General features: G+C 42.9%; 1 protein-coding gene across 2 annotated transcripts in view; it reads right to left on the bottom strand.

Moving 5' to 3' along the window:
• LOC142584936 (uncharacterized) overlaps window positions 1–18,752 on the bottom strand; it is a 187,732-nt gene that overhangs the window by 23,199 nt on the left and 145,781 nt on the right. For both annotated transcript variants that reach the window (XM_075695297.1, XM_075695296.1), the window contains one exon: window positions 5,261–5,343. In XM_075695297.1, coding sequence (XP_075551412.1) covers window positions 5,261–5,343 — 83 coding nt within the window. The remainder of the gene's footprint in view (window positions 1–5,260; window positions 5,344–18,752) is intronic.

The following is an 18,752-nucleotide window of genomic DNA, read 5'->3' as shown; positions in this document are numbered from 1 at the left end:
ATTTACCAAGCTAACATCTCCATTGCCTACCACAAACTCTAAGCCACGTCGCTGGAAAACACATCTTGCCGACTGGCCGCTTTTTATGAAATATGCAAAACTCGAAGAAGTCCTTTTAAATGAACTTAGCGTAAATGAAATTAATGAGACGTTCACAGCGGTTTTAATTTCAGCGGCAGGAAAATCAATAGCTCAAACATCCAGCCTTGTGCGAAAAAAAAACGTTTCCCTTGGTGGACTCCTGAGTGCACAGAAACAAAAAAGCTTCAAAATAGGGCCTGGGGTACGTTACGAAGACACACAACCTATACTAACCTTTTATGCTTTAAACAGGCCAAAGCCAAGGCACGATTTGTCAGAAGGCAGGCAGAAAAATCATCGTGGAAGAAATACGTATCTTCCATAAACAGTTCAGTCACGTCTAAACGCATGTGGGAACAGGTTAGAAAGTTTCGGGGAGATTACTCATCTTATACAATACCGTTACTCACAAGTCCAGACACACAAACAACCATACAAGAACAGGCAGATATACTTGGCGAACATTACCGGGATGTATCCAGTTCAGGAAATTATACAAAGGAATTTTTAAAGTGCAAACAGTCTGCTGAAAAACAGAAGCTGCCCACTACTGGCGCGTTAAATGAACCATACAATTCCCGCCTCACACAACAAGAAATAAACAGTCCTTTCTGCAGGGAAAAACACAGCGCCAGGACACGACCGTATTCACTACGCCATGCGGGCTCATCTGTCTCAGGCATCTGTAGAAGCTCTCCTTAAGTTTTTCAACATAATCTGGGAATCAGGTATAATGCCCGAAGAGTGGAAAAAAGCTATAGTAGTTCCATTTCTAAGAGCCGGTAAATCCCCAACATCCGCAAGCAGCTACAGACCCATCGCCCCACGAGCTGTTTGCCAAAATCATTTGAAAGCATTATCAATATCAGACTTCCATTTATTTTAGAATCAAGAAACCTCATAGACCTTCACCAGTGTGGATATAAAAAGGGTTGTTCAACTACTGACCATCTTGTCCGTCTTGAACATGAAATTCGACATGCATTTTTACACAAACAACACTGTCTTGCAGTTTTCTTCGATTTAGAAAAAGCCTATGACACCACATGGAGATATGGGATTTTAAGAGACCTGGCTGACCTCGACATGCGTGGTAAAATGCTGAATTGCCTAATTGATTTCATGCCTAATAGAATATTTCAGGTACGTCTGGGTACAGTACATTCTCATACATTTACGCAGGAAAATGGCGTTCCGCAAGGCTGTGTTCTCAGCACGAAGTTGTTTGTAGTAAAGATGAATGCAGGTTATAAGATTATACCGTCGTCTCTTATGCACTCTGTTTACGTAGACGATCTCCAAGTGGCTTGCCGTGCTTCAAATTTGACAACCTGTGAAAGGCAGCTTCAAATGACAATAAACAAACTTACACAATGGGCCAACAAAAATGGTTTCCGTTTCTCCACACTAAAAACAGTTACTGTTTTGTTCTCTCAGAAACGAGGGCTACACAGCGATCCAGTCCTAAAACTGAACGACACCATGCTGCCGGTGAAGCAAGACAATAAGTTTTTAGGAGTAACCTTTGACGACAAACTTAACTTCCTCACTCACATAAAAGCACTAAAGATTAAAGCAAATAAAGCGCTAAATATCCTTAAAATTTTGTCTCATAAGCACTGGGGTTCCGACCGAACGTGCCTTTTACGCGTTTACCGGTCGCTTGTGCATAGCCTTTTAGACTACGGCTCCGTGATTTACGGCTCAGCTAGACAGTCCTACATCCAACGATTGATGCACTACATAACCTTCGACTGCGACTGGCAAGTGGTGCCTACAGAACTTCACCTATTCAAAGTTTATATGTCTAGTGTAATGAACCCTCCTTACAGCAGCGCAGAGCATTACTCACTTTTTCCTACGTACTCAGAATTCAGTCATCACCGCAACACATATGCTACAACATCCTCACACAATGCAACTCACGTTTACACTACACAAATAAACCGAACGTGATTAGGGCACTCGTCCTGCGGTATGAGCAATGCTGTCGGGACTACGACATTCCCCACGAAGTCCTCCAGGTTGTCATAAAGCCACAGCGTTTACCCACGTGGAACGATTTCGAACCGTTATTTGACTGGACATTGACACATTTACAGAAGAAAGACACCCCACGCTAACACATTACACAAGAATTCCGTGCACTTTAGGACAAATATCAAAATAACATGCAATATTACACTGATGGCTCTAAAACAAAAAAATCACGTGGGTGTGGGTGCCGTAACGAAAAATTGGGAAACAAGTATTCGATTGCCACAACGCGCCTCTGTTTTCACGGCCGAAGTTTACGTTATATGTGTTGTTGTTAAAAAGATAATCACTGATAAACACAAACATGCACTCATATATACTGACTCTTTAAGCACACGGAAGGCTCTACAGCTGAAATCTGAGTGTGAACCCCTGATAGGAGACATTTTAAATATGTTGGCGCTTAACAAATACGGGAGGTCAATTTGTTTCAGCTGGGTTCCAAGTCATGTTGGGATACCGGGTAACGAAGCAGCTAATAGATGTGCATTGATGGCAGCGCACAAAGACATTACAAAAACGACACTCCCGTATAACGATAGCATCCGTGCAATTAAAGAAACCCTCACGGTAAAATGCCAACGCGAATGGGAGCGTTGTGCCGACGACAAGCTACATCTCACGAAACCCATAGTTGGCGAGTGGAAGTCATGCTGTCATCAGGAGTGGTTGATCGAAGTAGTCTTATGCCGACTACGCATTGGGCACACACACCTCACCCACAATTATTTACTTACGAGAGAACACAGCCCAACATGCGAGAAATGTCAAGAGCCACTAACAGTCATGCACATATTACTGACATGAACGCATATTGAAACACACAGACGAGCACTTTTGCACAAATTATATGAACTACACATACCTTTACACCCTGCTCTAGCTTTAGGTGATGATCCGCTAGTCCCAATATGTGACATCCGTAAATTTATAGACGACACTGGCTTTTTAAATAAATAATAGATTATTAACCTAGCCCTTTCCTTCACAAACCGGATTTTAAAACACCTCGTGTTTATCGCAGCATAGCCTTAGCTGCTTTTGCGCCATTAAACCCCATTTAACTAACTAACTATCTATCCACTGTCGGTGTCAGAATGTATTGAACTTCTTCTCTGACGACTTCTCTGATCAATTCCCGCAAGGGGTTCTGATACTCGCCAGTCAGTGCGTCGGCATTGATTGTGGTGGACAGTCGATCGTACTGTGTGCATCTCTGATGAAGGGCCCGCTCAATAGCCGTAGCCTCTTTGATAAAGTCAGTGATGGTGGCTGGTGGATTCCGCACAATTCCCGCGAACAACTGCTCTTTTACACCTCGCATGAGGTAGCGCAACCTTCTTTCGTCAGTCATGTTCGCGTCGGCTCTACGAAAGAGGCGGGCCATGTCCTCGGCGAACATTGTTACCGACTCATTAGGTTGTTGTACGCGTAGCTCCATCATCTGCTGGGCATGGTCGCGTCGGTCGGCACTCGCAAAAGTATCTGTGATTTACGCGTCAATATACTCAGCACCCTTGCCACCACAGGTTGCGGCCGTAGAATCTGACAGTACGTCAAAGCTTTTTTTTGGAAAATCGCACCCCCGATATTAGAGTAGGTCCAATCACATGGGCACTGGAAGAGCACTGTAGAAACAGTGTCTGATAATTCACGACTGGCAAGTTTCCTTGTAGATTTATACGTAAACACAAATAAGTCAGTCGGTGAAGTTCTACAGCGTAACCTGTTATGGGCTCATTGCAATAGCCTTTTCGGCGGGCGATGTTGGCCGCCACTGCCGCCGCCGCCGGACACCGTCGCAGCTATCGCCAGGCTCCGGCCCACTATGGGGAATTCATGAATAAATGGTTGGGTTGTGTTGGGAAAGAAAAGACTCACAGGCCTGCGCTATACATTCATGAAAACTTGTCGATAGGCAAAGTGCTCAGGTAAATGCGAGAGCCAACGTTTCGACAAGTGGACTTCTCTTTTTCGAGGCGACGAGTGACAAGTCCACTTGTGGAAACGTTGGCTCACGCTTTTACCTTGTTCTCGTTTTGCTCATTGTCTTCAATTTCAATAACCCGCCTTCCCTGTGTTTTCCAAAAAATATGTATTTCATGCATGAATAAATCAAGCAGGATAGGTGGCTGTCTCTCACCAGCCCGTTTCGAAGGAGGTGACAATAAATCATCATGATCATCATCACCATGTGCATTAGCATTTTATTGTGCCATTTTTCACGCGATGCGATCTGCGCGCCGTGTATCGTAGAGACGTGCTCCTTTGGCAGTGCATTTTCCTTGTATAACACCAGCTGTCCCGACATGAAGCAGTTGCATGTTGCATGTAGCTGGACCTGCTTAACTCAAGTAGGCTAGGTGACTGCTTGTCACCGCACTGTATCAATGGGTATGTCAATACATCATGATCATCCACTTCGTCGTATTGTGCCACAGATCAAGGGTTGTGGCATAAGCGCCACATAGTCCGATACCTGTGTTTTTTTACTTTTCGGTACACGTTATGGCATCTCCTCGCAAGGTACGAACCGCTGCTTAAGAAGCCAATCGTAGAGCTTCGCGCGCGGCTACAACTAGAAAACGAGAGGCTCAGCATACCGCTATGCAGAGAACAGCGCAAGCCGTAACTCGCCGTCGACGACGGGCGGAAAGTTCAGATCGACCTCGTCAAAATGACGCAAAGAGACCTCACCGCGAACGCCCTCTAGCGCGTACAGCCGAAAATGCAGCTCGTATGGAGCCGCTCCTGCAGCTTACACCGTGATTGTGCTGGATGTGCACCACAGGCATGTAACTTATTGAAGGATTCGAAGTTTTCAAGTCTCCGTGATATTGCGAAGAACATTTTCACTCACAGTCCAGACGTATTCGACACCTGCTTCCACTAAGCGGAGTTTGCACTGCATCCCTGCTTAGCTGGACAATTCGTGAGCCAACCTTTCGTGACAAGGCACAATCGTGACAGAAGAGACACGCGAACAGCATAGCGGAGTGTTTAACGCTTGGGTGTTAACCTTGCGTAATATATTGCGGAATCATACTAAGTGGGTTTTTAGGATGTTATTGAATTTCATGTTTAAAACGATGCGGCAGGTGTACGTAACAAGCACATAAGTTGCAGCTTTCTCCAGTCTCACCATTCCATTGTGATACTGTCATGTCAGGCGCCGTCGGAAATCGGGGGTCATCGCTTAGTTCTGCAGAAAGGTTTTGTTTCTTCCTGCAAATGAATTGGAGAATCTATTCTTAGGCAGAGCCAAATTTGTGAGCGCATAAATGTACATATTTGGGCTGGTTGGTTCATGTTTGTGAGCAGTAAACAGCGCTAAATAACAGGCCGAAAAGAGGAGCACTGCCCACAGCACTGGCTAACACTCAAGTGCCTTTATTCTTTCAGTCAGCATATATATATTATTCGATCACTATCTCAAGAAGGGTGGGGCATAATCTCAAAAAGGTCGTCAGCAGGGCACGCATTAGGTTGTTTTTCAGTGCCAGAAATAAGTTAGGTAGTCTGTGCCACCCAGTCAGTCGGGTGAGCGAGAACAGAAAAAGGGTGTAAAGAGCAGCACAACGAGATGTTTCCTGTTGATTGTTGTGACCGAGTGGTTTATAAGATTCCTCTTTCATACAAGCGTTTCTATATCGGTCAGAGCGGGCGGTGCATCAATGATCGCATGCGCGAACACTTAAAGTTCAAAAACGAGCTACTGATAGCCAACTATCACTGCATTACAATAAATGCGGCTGCAAGCCGTCTTTTAAAGATGTGATGTATTTGTCTAAATATCATGATGGCCGCGCACGTCTTCTTTCTGAAGCCTTGCGCATTCAAAATACTGGCGAAGCATGTGTAATCCTCTCATCCATTTCTCTCCTTCCGAAGGAGGTAGCCTTCATATCTCATTCATTGTAATTTATTGCCCCTGCGTATGCTGACTTCTCATTCTTTGTGATTTGAGATAGCAGTAGAAGGGTATGTATATGCAGATTGAAAGGATAAACGCACTTGGTTATTACTCAGCGCTCTGGTCTGTGTCCCTCTCTTCATCCTGTTGTTTAACGCTGTTTACTGCTCGTAAGCGCAGATTGAACTGCATCAAAAGTAGTCACACGTATACACAGCACAGGGCATTGAATTCATGTTTAAGGCTGCATGGTGCCGTTCACGGCACCCATCAAAGAGCGTGCAGAAGAACGCAAACTAGTACTTCAACTATCTAGCTTACTCCCGGTGCTTAAAGTCGCAGCCATCTAAAACAACGTGCAACGTTAAAGAGCGAAATACCACGGTTTTCTATATTTTATTATGGTACGAAATGCTACAGCAAATGCGCAATATTTGTGACTTTACTTTTGTTTATTTTCATATATTTTCAACCAGCTCACATTTTTGCATGACCGGGCAGCGCCACGGAATACGCTCGTATTTACTTCGACATTTTTTCGCTAGCAAGTTTTCAAACAATATTTCTGTTTATTTACACGGTTTCTAGTTCGTCACCACCTACCACTGTCATAAATTCTACATGAATAATATTTTATTTCTTTTCACATTGAAAAAGAGGAGACGGGACTAAAAGTTGAGATAGAGCTTGACGAGGGTCCCACCCCCTTATATGTTTGACAGCAGAGCACTGTAGAAACATCAAGAAAAACGCAACACTTGCAACAAAGTAATATTGAAAACAAATGCACTCTCAATAAAAAAAAATCTAGTATGAAATTAGGCAAAATACATACATACTCATATACACATACAATTTCTCATTTATTCATATATGCACACATGCAGATATGTACCATATGTGCGCAAGCAATGCACACAGATATATATACACGAATGCAGGTGTGCTAACATGCACTCATGACTGTAATATGTGAATAAATATACTATGTGATTCTAGTCTATTTGGCATAACTGACATAAATAGTCTTACTTCATTATCGGAGTTGCATAAAGGATCAAAATCTGCCTGTGCGAGTTGAAAAAGTAGAATGGGTGCTGTAAGTGTTAACGATTCTTTATGGTAATTCGTCCGAGATGTGCGTACGTGCCATTCCTTTTTATGCCTATTATCACGGATGTTACGGTTAGCTTTTAAATCGGCCAGAGAAAACACAATAGATTTATGAGACTTCAAGTATGACCTGTTGTTCAAAGTTAAACGGTAGTTATATAAAGAAAATACAGGCAAGATTTCAAACTTGTAGAACAGATTTGCCCCTAGAAAATAAACGAGCGACATACGCAATGTATCACACAGCTCTTTTCTGGAGCAAATGCAATTTTGTAGAGTTTATCTTGCTAGCAGTGCCGCAAACGGGGTTGCAATATTGCAGAACTGACAATACTGAAGTATTTTAAAGTAAAATTTTAATTGTAACAGGAAGAAAGATTTTGAATCCATCTATTATACCTACAACAGACGACAGATCTTTACTTACATGTTCCACGTGATCATTCCAACTTAAGTCTTTAGCGAATGTTACGCCTAAGAAAGAGACCGTGCTAATAATCTCTAATTGGTCCGTATCTATTTTCATGTTTATTGTACTTCGTAAGTTCTTGCCTTTGCACATAGACAACAATTTTTGTCTTGCTGACATTAATTCGCAAAAAGTTTCTATCAGCCAGCCTTTAAATTCTCTTAACGCTCTGTTCCCCTGAAGCTGTAGTTCAGTTTCTGACGTAGCAGCGATAAATATTGCTGTATCACCAGGATAAGAAATAAATTTTGCCCGTTTTCAACTTTGTGGCATATCGTTTACAAACATTATGAACAGGAGTGGTCCAAGGATGCTTCCCTGCGGCACTCCAACTCTTACACCCCGAAGACTGGACTTTTCCCTTTCCAACTCTACATATTTTGATCGATGCGATAAATACGATTCAAATAGCTTGAAGGCGATATCACGGATACCATTAGCTAGCAGCTTAGCAAGTAAAATTTCGTGATTTACAATGTCGAATGCTTTGGAAAAATCTATATATACTCCCATAAGTAATATTTTATTGTTGAACGCTTGTAGAATGCTTTCTTTATGATTAAAAAGTGCTGTTTCGGTGGAGTGATGCTTGCTAAAGCCATGTGGGAAGTCGCCCAACAAATTATTTTTGTGAAGATATGATGCTATTTTAGCGTGAAATATTTTTTCGATGCCTTTGGAAAATGCTGGTAGGATCGAAATTGGACGATAATTGCCTAGCAAAATTTTGTGACCTTTTTTATACACAGGCTGCCCTCGAGCAATTTGCATGTCTTTCCGAAATTGGCCAGACGATAGAATCAAGTTGTAAATGCGAGTAAGAACAGGACAAATGATGTCAAGGGCATGCTTTATCTGTGTCCATGCACATGCACCAGGACATGCACCAACTGTGTCCTGCGATTTGCTATTTTTAACGCAGATTCTAAAAGTTAAAACCTCAGCACAATTCGTAGGAGTTAAGAAAAATGATTTCGCACTCAAGTTTTTAATGGGCAAGGCATCATAATCTGTAAATCATTACAGAGGTTAACTTGTTGGATAAACAAATCGTTAGAAGCATCTCCTATTGCTGCGCCAGATAGCTGTTTGCCTAGATACAGAAAGTTATCGTGAATAATGTGAGGTTTACCAGGGCCTAGCAGAAAGTTCAAATTTCTCCATGTCACATCGGATCGCGTAGGCGCAGGTTTTGAAAATAAGTTTGGTAGATATAAGTTTTACTGTTCTCAGTTTACTTGTAAGTTTATTTCAGTAAGAGCCATATTCTTCCAAACTAGCTGCATTTTTGTGTTTAACAAAATGGGCTTACAGCACATTCTTATGCTTCACCATGTTTAATGATTCATAAGTAACATAAGTAAATGGGATATAATAGGGCTCAGTGAAGTTAGGAGGCCAAAAGAAGCATGTACAGTGCTGAAAAGCGGGCACGTCCTGTGCTACCGGGGCTTAGCGGAGAAACGAGAACTAGGAGTCGGATTCCTGATTAATAAGAATATAGCTGGTAACATACAGGAATTCTATAGCATTAACGAGATGGTGGCATGTCTTGTTGTGAAACTTAATAAGAAGTACAAAATGAAGGTTGTACAGGTCTACGCCCCTACATCCAGTGATGATGACTAAAAAGCCGAAAGCTTCTATGAAGACGTGGAATCGGCGATGGGTAGAGTGAAAACAAAATACACTATACTAATGGGCGACTTTAATGCCAAGGTAGGCAATAAGCAGGCTGGAGACAAGGCAGGGGGGGAATATGACGTAGGCACTAGGAATAGCAGGGGAGAGTTATTAGTAGAGTTTGCGGAACAGGATAATATGCGAATAATGAATACCTTCTTCCGCAAGCGGGATAGCAGAAAGTGGACGCGGAGGAGCCCGAACGGCGAGACTAAAAATTCGATAGACTTCATACTCTGCGCTAACCCTGGCATCATACAAGATGTGGACGTGCTCGGCAAGGTGCGCTGCAGTGACCACAGGATGATAAGAACTCGAATTAGCCTAGACCTGAGGAGGGAACGGAAGCCAATAAATGATTTGCTGTAAGAGGCAAAATAGAGGAATTCCAGATCAAGCTACAGAACAGGTATTCGGCTTTAACTCAGGAAGAGGACCTTAGTGTTGAAGCAATGAACGACAATCTCGTGGGCATCATTAAGCAGTGTGCAATGGAAGTCGGTGGTAACTCCGTTAGGCAGGATACCAGTAAACTATCGCAGGAGACGAAAGATCTGATCAAGAAACGGCAATGTATGAAAGCCTCTAACACTACAGCTGTTATAGAACTGGCAGAACTTTCGAAGTTAACGAACAAGCGTAAGACAGCTGACATAAGAAAGTATAATATGGATAGAATTGCACACGCTCTCAGGAATGGAGGAAGCCTAAAAGCAGTGAAGAATAAACTAGGCATTGGCAAGAATCAGATGTATGCGTTAAGAGACAAAGCCGGCAATATCATTACTAATATGGATGAAATAGTTCAAGTGGCTGAGGAGTTCTATAGAGATGTATACAGTACCAGTGGCACCCACGACGATAATGAAAGAGAAAATAGTCTAGAGGAATTCGAAATCACAAAGGTAACGCCGGAAGAAGTAAAGAAAGCCTTGGGAGATATGCAAAGGGGGAAGGCAGCTGGGGAGGATCAGGTAACAGCAGATTGTTAAAGGATGGTGGACAGATTGTTCTAGAGCAACTGGCCACCCTGTATACGCAATGCCTCATGACCTCGAGAGTACCGGAATCTTCGAAGAACGGTAACATAATCGTAATCCATAAGAAAGGAGACGCCAAAGACTTGAAAAATTATAGACCGATCAGCTTACTGTCAGTTGCCTACAAACTATTTACTAAGGTAATCGCAAATAGAATGAGAAACTCCTTAAACTTCTGTCAAGCAAAGGACCAGGCAGGATTCCGTGAAGGCTACTCAACAATAGACCATATTCACACTATCAATCAGGTGAGAGAGAAATGTGCGGAATATAACCAACCCTTATATATAGCTTTCATTGATTACGAGAACGCGTTTGATTCTGTCGAAACATCAGCAGTCATGGAGGTATTACGGAACCAAGGTGTAGACGAGCCGTATGTAGAAATACTGAAAGAGATCTATAGCAGCTCCACAGCCACCGTAGTCCTCCATAAAGAAAGCAACAAAATCCCAATAAAGAAAGGCGTCAGGCAGGGAGATACGATCTCTCCAATGCTATTCACAACGTGTTTACAGGAGGTATTCAGAGACCTGGATTGGGAAGAGTTGGGGATAAAAGTTAGTGGAGAATACCTTAGTAACTTGCGATTCGCTGATGATATTGCCTTCCTTAGTAACTCAAGGGACCAGTTACAATGCATGCTCACTGACCTGGAGAGGCAAAGCAGAAGAGTGGGTCTAAAAATTAATCTGCAGAAAAGTAAAGTGATGTTTAACAGTCTTGGAAGACAGCAGCAATTTACAATAGGTAGTGAGGCGCTGGAAGTGGTAAGGGAATACATCGACATAAGGGAAGTAGTGATGGCGGATCCGGATCATGAGACTGAAATAATCAGAAGAGTGGGCTGGGGTGTGTTTGGCAGGCATTCTCAGAACATGAACAGCAGGTTCCCATTATCCCTCACGAGAAAAGTGTATAATAGCTGTGTCTTACCAGTACTCCCCTACAGGGCAGAAACCTGGAGGCTTGCGAAAAGGGTTCTACTCAAATTGAGGACGACGCAACGAGCTATGGAAAGAAGAATGATAGGTGTAACGTTAAGCGATAAGAAAAGAACAGATTGGGTGAGGGAACAAACGCGAGGTAATGACACCTTAGTTGAAATCAAGAAAAAGAAGTGGGCATGGGCAGGACATGTACTGAGGAGGGAAGATAACCGATGGTCATTAATGGTTACGGACTGGATTCCAAGGGAAGGGAAGCGTAGCAGGGGGCGGCAGAAAGTTAGGTGGGCGGATGAGATTAAGAAGCTTGCAGGGACGACATGGCCAAAATTAGTACATGACGGCGGTTGTTGGAGAAGTATGGGAGAGGCCTTTGCCCTGCAGTGTATGTAACTATGATGATGATGATGATGATGATGTAACCCAAGGTTTACGAGCTTTCAAAGCTTTTTCTAACTTTTTAGTCGAAAATGTTCATGGTATAGTTTTTAAATATAATGATGAAAGCGCAGTATCCACTTTCACTATTGTTTAATTTTAAGACATTGTCCCACTGATGCGAATTGATGGAGCTGCGAAAATCTTCCCGAGAACGTGCCGTTATATTTTGAACATAGTCAATTGGTGTGACCCTTTTTTACTAAACGGAAGGTACTTTTGAATAACATAGCAATACATAAATTGTCGCTGATATCTGTATAAATTATATCCGCTATTACATCACCAAAGTAAGTGTTTGTGATGAAAATATCTAAGTGTGGCAGTTCCCTGAGTAACACGTGTTGGCGCTGCAATTATATTACTCAAGCAGTCCGCGATTATCAGGTCCTGAAATTGTGGCCTATAGTGCGTGTGCGTAAGCATGTCTGCATTACAGCCACCTTCAAAAAAACGTTAAAATTTTCCTCCGCTGCGTGACTGAAAAGCTTTCCGGTGAAACTCAAAAAGCGATTAACATCACCGGAGGGTGGCCGGTAGATGACACAAAAAAGATTGTGGCAATTTCTGAGTGTAAGTACTTCGATGTCAGAACTAATATCGCTGAAATCGTCCACAATTTCACATGTGATTCCCTCCTTAACAAAAATAGCAACACCGACTCCGCATTTTCCTTACCGATTTCGATAAAAACTTTGATAGCCGACGGAGAAAGAACACTTGTGACATATTAGTGTACCACGTTTCCATAAGCATAATTGCCTTGAACGGCGCATTTATGCTTTCCAGAAGCATTTCCATTTCATCAGTTTTATTTACTGATGAACCAACATATTGGTGAAAAAACGACAGCGATAATCTTTTTGCATTGATCAGTACGTTAACATTATATAATAAAAAACCCATAATGGAATACAAAAACATAAAGAAGGAAAGCACAAAAACGACTGAGCTTTCCTACACGATGTTACTTAAATCGTCCAGGATATTTATGAGAACAGCAGGCGTCCTAGCCGATTTGCGAAGGAATATTTTGCCGTTTTTGTCCACGCATACTGCCCTTCATGAACATCCTAGTCTTGCGCTACTGCTACGACAGTTAGCGCTTCCTATACTCTCTTTCAAACATTTTTGTGAAGGTAAATAATTCAGAACAATTTCAATATTCCAGATCCAGATATTCGACGCCTTTTAGACAATTGAACAATGTTGGTGAAGCATTTAATTTTAGTTATGTAAACAGTATTCTTTAGCAATATTTGTAGAAAGTGTATTTCCATAACAAAAGGCGAAAAATTGCATCTGGAAATTCCTCTATAGCATGATCTTAGAAGTTAACTTCGTAATGCATGAGTAAGATTGCGTGCGGACAGTAGCCCCTACGCTACTAAAGGCTACTGTACTGCCTGCTGTAAATGCTTTCATGTTCCTAATCACCCAATAGTTAAAGTTTTACAAGCAACTCATTTTTACTTACTTTCAAATGTTATCGAAGTTGTGCTGACGGCCACGCCCGCATTTTCATTGAAACATAAGTTACGAAAACGCAGCAAACAGCGCCTATATTTGAAGCAGAACCGCAACGAGGCAATTATTAGTAGGAACGACGACAATTACGACGCTGACAGCTGTCCAACGCTTGGTTAAAGCTATGGCGGCCCCACAGAGGCGATGATGCTGCAACTACAATAGCACTAACGAGTGTTACAACCTGGTGCTTAATGCTCCAAAGGTTGTACAAGAGACCCGCCGTGGTTGCTCGTTGGTTGTGGTGTTGGGATGCTAAGCACGATGTCATGGGATAGAATCCTGGCCACGACGGCCGCATTTCGATGGGGGCAAATGCGAAAACAACCGTAGAGTTATATTTAGGTGCACGTTAAAGAACTCCAGGAGTCCCCAGTACGGCGTGCCCCATAAGCAGAAATTGGTTTCAGCGCTTAGAACCACATAGTTTAACATTACAAGAACTGACATCTCGCAATACAGATTTGAATACTTGGGGTAAGATTCTAACAATCTTGTAATTTTGCTGAGAAAGGAAATCCTCACTTTCAACAAGTGCCAGGAATAGAGCATGAAGTATTCATGATAGCTGTCAATATAAAGTTACTTTTAAGAGACTACCCTTCTAGAGTGTAGTAAGTAGGATGTCACACAGTCGTTCTGAATAACAAATTGACTCACACTGCCCCTTTTATGCGGCTGTGAAGAGGAATATAAACATATACCCCAAAAAAAGAAACTATTACCAATTGGACCCCATACCACGATTAAGGAGTCGGGCCAGCTAGATGTCTCTCAGCATACCGTGTGGAGTGTCATTGCAACACAAAAAAGAGAGAGAGAATTACATATGTACTTTATTCGGCGAATGTAATCACATCACTCCAAACAACGATGGGCAGGAGTACAGTGGTGCAACACTTGAAAGAAAAAGCAAAAAACGAGAATAACCAGAAACACTATCGCTGTGGCTGCGGGAACTTTACGCGCCGACTTCTCTGTCCTTCACAAAGTTCTTACGAACGCCAACACAACAAGCAAAAGGAGCAGTGGTTTAAAAAATAACAGATCGCTGCCAAACGTGTTCACACGCCGCATGGTCAGTTGCATATATTATTCAGCTTCTATCTGGAGTGTCGTTTCGTGATTAGAATTACAACTTTTTGCTACCTCATTACACCAGGTTAATTCAGAAGGCAGTGGTCCCGTCCCACGCACAGCACTGATATTAGGGGTTTCATTGTTGTGAAAAACCTAGGTACCCATGGCGTAAGTCTAGGTTCCTGACATTTGGTTCAGCAACACCGAAATGTGACTGTGGCGTGAACTGAAATAGAGACTTCTGACCCATGTACTGACGGGGCTGCAGGAGTCAACTGGAGGTCCGCGAGGTGCGATCAGAGGTCCCATTGCTGGGTTCCTAACTGCCCTCGTCGTTCAACGCAACGTATCAAGGTTCGCCAGGCTGCCATGCCGACAAAGTTTTGCGAGAAACATTCTGTCAGGAAGCCCTCAGAACAGCCAATAGTATATGTGCCCGTCAACAAGATTTTTGTCTTTGGCGATCACTTCGAGACTCGGAACAATAGCGTGGCAAATACCTGCTTCGACACTCACCCTGTAGGCGGAGCCAGCAAAGCAACGAGTACGTCGAATGTGCACATGCCAAACCACTCTAATGACGACGGCTACGAGGTTCGTGGGTCCGGCATGGCGATTCTTATTCAAAAGTGAAATTTGGCAGGCTTAATAATAATATTTGGGGTTTTACGTGCCAAAACCACTTTCTGATTATGAGGCACGCCGTAGTGGAGGACTCCGGAAATTTCGACCACCTGGGGTTCTTTAACGTGCACCTAAATCTAAGCACACGGGTGTTTTCGCATTTCGCCCCCATCGAAATGCGGCCGCCGTGGCCGGGATTCGATCCCGCGACCTTGGCAGGCTTAGCCTCCATAGACTGTGTGTCTGCGGATCAGCGGCGCTGCAGTCACAATGGTGACTTCAAAGTTAGCGAGCCGAAATGCTGAGATGTACAACATAAGTCCAGAATAACTTGACCTTGGAGCAGCCACCACCGTGCCAGCAGCATAGCCGAGCACACTAGCCACGAGCAGCAATGATGGTGGCAAGAAATGCTTATCGAGTGCCCACAGCTCTGGCCTCGCGAGCACGCAGAGGGCAGAACATATCCAGTCCCACATAAAGCAGTTAGCAGTTACCCGCACTCTCGCGCACTCGCTGTTTCAAGAAATCATAAAGAAAGCGATAAATGCGCTTTGGATGCGCAAAGCCTGAAATACATTTGCTTGCCCCTTGACCAAAAAAGGCAAACCCCGTCAAGCGCAATACGAAAATAAAGCGTAGTACGACAGTTCCACATTATGATGTGACGTCGAGGCATGCGAAGACTACGATTTTTATGTCAGCTTCACAACAACGAAGCTCGATTTGCGGATTGAAGAAGTAAGTAGAAGGAAAGACAGAGAGTAACACTGAAGCCTGCGGGAGCCGTTTTGCTGTAGAAGCCTGCTAGCTGAGGAGATTCTAACTCGCACAAACATGAAAGGTGCTACTTCACGAGCCAACTGAGTAAGATGTCAAGTCAAAGGCATTTACCGGAAAAGATGTTTTTTTGGTGCCGATAAATATCCGACTGCGGGGATGGCCTTGAATATTTTGGCAGTGATGCTTTAATTGAGGAGCTAGCTGGTCGTGTAAATTTTCCGGTGGATATATCTCACGACAAACTAATAGCAAATGGAGGCCGACCAAAGAAAATTAGAAGCCTCTGGAAGAAGAAGCAGAGTGGAGAAGAAAAAGAGATAGGTTCCTGGCACCACTATCGATGAAATCTCAAACCGTAAAGTTTACGATTGCGAGCACGAGAAGAAGAATTCCGCAAGCAAGATGCACTTTCATTTTTTTTAAATCTCCGTACATATTAGGCATTGAGTAAGGGGGGCGGTACAGAAGGATTAAAATAGTATATAGGTCATATAAGAAAACATAATAGACATACATAATTATTAGACAGTGGGAAACTCTATAGACATCTTATACAAGCATTAGAGCATAGTACCAGAACAATAGGGTCGGTAATGTACATATTATGAAAAAGACGAACAATACAGTGCTTTCCATAAACAATGAAATTGGTTAAGAACAGGTAGGAGTGAAAAGTAGAAGCAAGAGCTAGGAGGCAGGATTGTCACCAAGACCACAAAAAATACAGGATTGACGCGACAAGCAAACGTGTATGCCGATATGAAATGAAAACGGGAATTATATGGAAGACCGAGAAAACTCATACCGAGAAGAGAGACGAACAAATAAAAAACAAAGCACAAGCATGCGTGATGTTTCAATTCCGTGTCATCGAACGAAGAATGGCTGGAACACCATCCAACTATATATATATATATATATATATATATATATATATATATATATATCGCAGCGATTGCTCTAATGACGCCACAACAATCACCGTAGAAAAGTCGCATAAGCAGTGGAAGCACCCCTCTAAGAGGATGTCTTCCTTCGCTAGTCTATTCATCCATCCTAAACTTATTAGATAAGAGTGCTGCAGAACGTAAGACATACCTACAGCGTGAACGCCAGAACAGACGATGAAGCGCTGCTATCAACTGAGTTATGGGGAAAGAACACAGCGGGAGTGAAATCGTGAACGAAAATGACAACGCGCAGAGAACTTTGCAGTACTGTTTTGTAAATATGGAATTCCAACTCAAGCCGTATTCGTAAGCTTTTACTGATTGCAATGACTTGAATATTGACGAATAGGACTGTTACAGTGGGTCATAGAATAAAGTAAAAAACTACATCAGATGTGAGACGCTTCACGGACACTTCACGGATATTTAAGGATACGCTTCGCTATATGAATATCGGGGTCCAGTTTCTGGCAGCTGTTGAATGAATCAAGTTCCCTGGTCTGAGGAAGTTATTCTGCAGGAATGATGTGCAACTGCAGTGTAACCACCGAGCGGACGTTTAAACTCTCGGAGTAAAAAAGACAGATCAACAACGATCACGAGAAGACGCACCTGTCTTGATAATGCACCAAGCAGTCAACTTGACGGCAGGCAGCTGACTAAGCTTGCAAACGGAAACCTTTTCACGAATGTTTGTTTGAGTGGCTTCGCTATTGTACGGGCGTGGTTGGAATAAAGTAGACGACGACGGTTGAGTGCTGTGTACACAGCGTTATCATTAGGATTAGAGTTTAAAATAAAGAGAAATATCTGGGCAACTATGGCGTCGGTTTCGCTTCTTTAATATATCTTCCAAGTTAGCGTTTACCGAGTGTACCAAATGAGTTTCCTAGACATATAAATATTGAAAGAGCCAAAATATATGATGTTGTTCCAAGAAAAAAAATATCTTTATGACATTGACGACTCCGGGTCACGTTTATACTAAAAATGCTTAAGGCAAAAGAGACGTTCTGAAATTTTATTTTCCATGCGTGTAGAATGCGATGCTTGGTTTCTCTGGATTTGCTAGCGATTGCGGTGGTTTGGGCAGCAAGCGAGAGGTTTTGAAGGCGTGCCGTTGTCTCCCACAGCATTTGTAGTTTACACTAGCACAAGGTAGCACCCTACTAAGTCTGTATGCCATACTCGATGCAAAAAGACAACGCTTTTTGAGCCTATATAAAAGTGCAAGGTGTGTTTCTACTGTTACAGCATAGACCTATTTCACTCTATACTTTTTATGAATTTTAAATATGTCTAGCGCATAAGCGCTGTCATTGCTGTCGGTAGTACGGTAGTACGGCGCGGTACTTATCTGCTATTGCAGCAGAGCGGAATGCAAGAATTGATTTCAGTTCTCAGGTTAAGTTCATATGCTGGTCACCCGCTGGCGCATAAGCTGACGCAAGCTGCTAGCTCCAAATGAAAACAGTTTTGGAGTAACGACCAAAGTGCCAGACCTTAAGAAAATTGAGCGTTCGCGCCTAGAAATGTAAGTAAAGACGTAACTTCTGATCCCATGTGTGACGTCATAATCTTTTTCTCTATATCTTTCTTGAAAAAATGTTGTCGTGGCGCTGCACAGATCGCGAAGGTTGCAATACGCCGCCATTCAAAGGGCATGTGGCCTTCTATGAAAGCTTCGCTACCTCTTTAAATATACCTTGGACACCGCTTCTGGGTCATTATCGACATGTCAGCGTATGCCATAGTAAGGAAATCACCATAGTAATTAACACATGACAACCATATGAAGGGGCTTGATGGTTTTGGTACGAGAGAAGCATCTGTGCAATTAGGGACTAATTCCTAGCTCTTAATGGGATCCATTTAGTACGCTAGCTCATATGTGATTTCAAGAGAGCATTAATAATTTTATAGGCGTAATGAAAACGCACGATTGTCCTCCGACATCGCTGACCAGGATGGGATCCCTGGCAAAGCTAAACGAATTTTAATAGACTATGCCCGGCGCGGTGCCAAAGAGCATTTCGCCACGTGCTGTCGGAGATGTCTCTTATGTTG

The sequence above is a fragment of the Dermacentor variabilis genome, chromosome 6 (assembly GCF_050947875.1).
Source record: "Dermacentor variabilis isolate Ectoservices chromosome 6, ASM5094787v1, whole genome shotgun sequence".
Lineage (NCBI taxonomy): Eukaryota > Metazoa > Arthropoda > Arachnida > Ixodida > Ixodidae > Dermacentor > Dermacentor variabilis.
The sequence above is the reverse complement of the archived record's forward strand: the minus strand, read 5'-3'. Positions and strand labels throughout refer to the sequence as shown.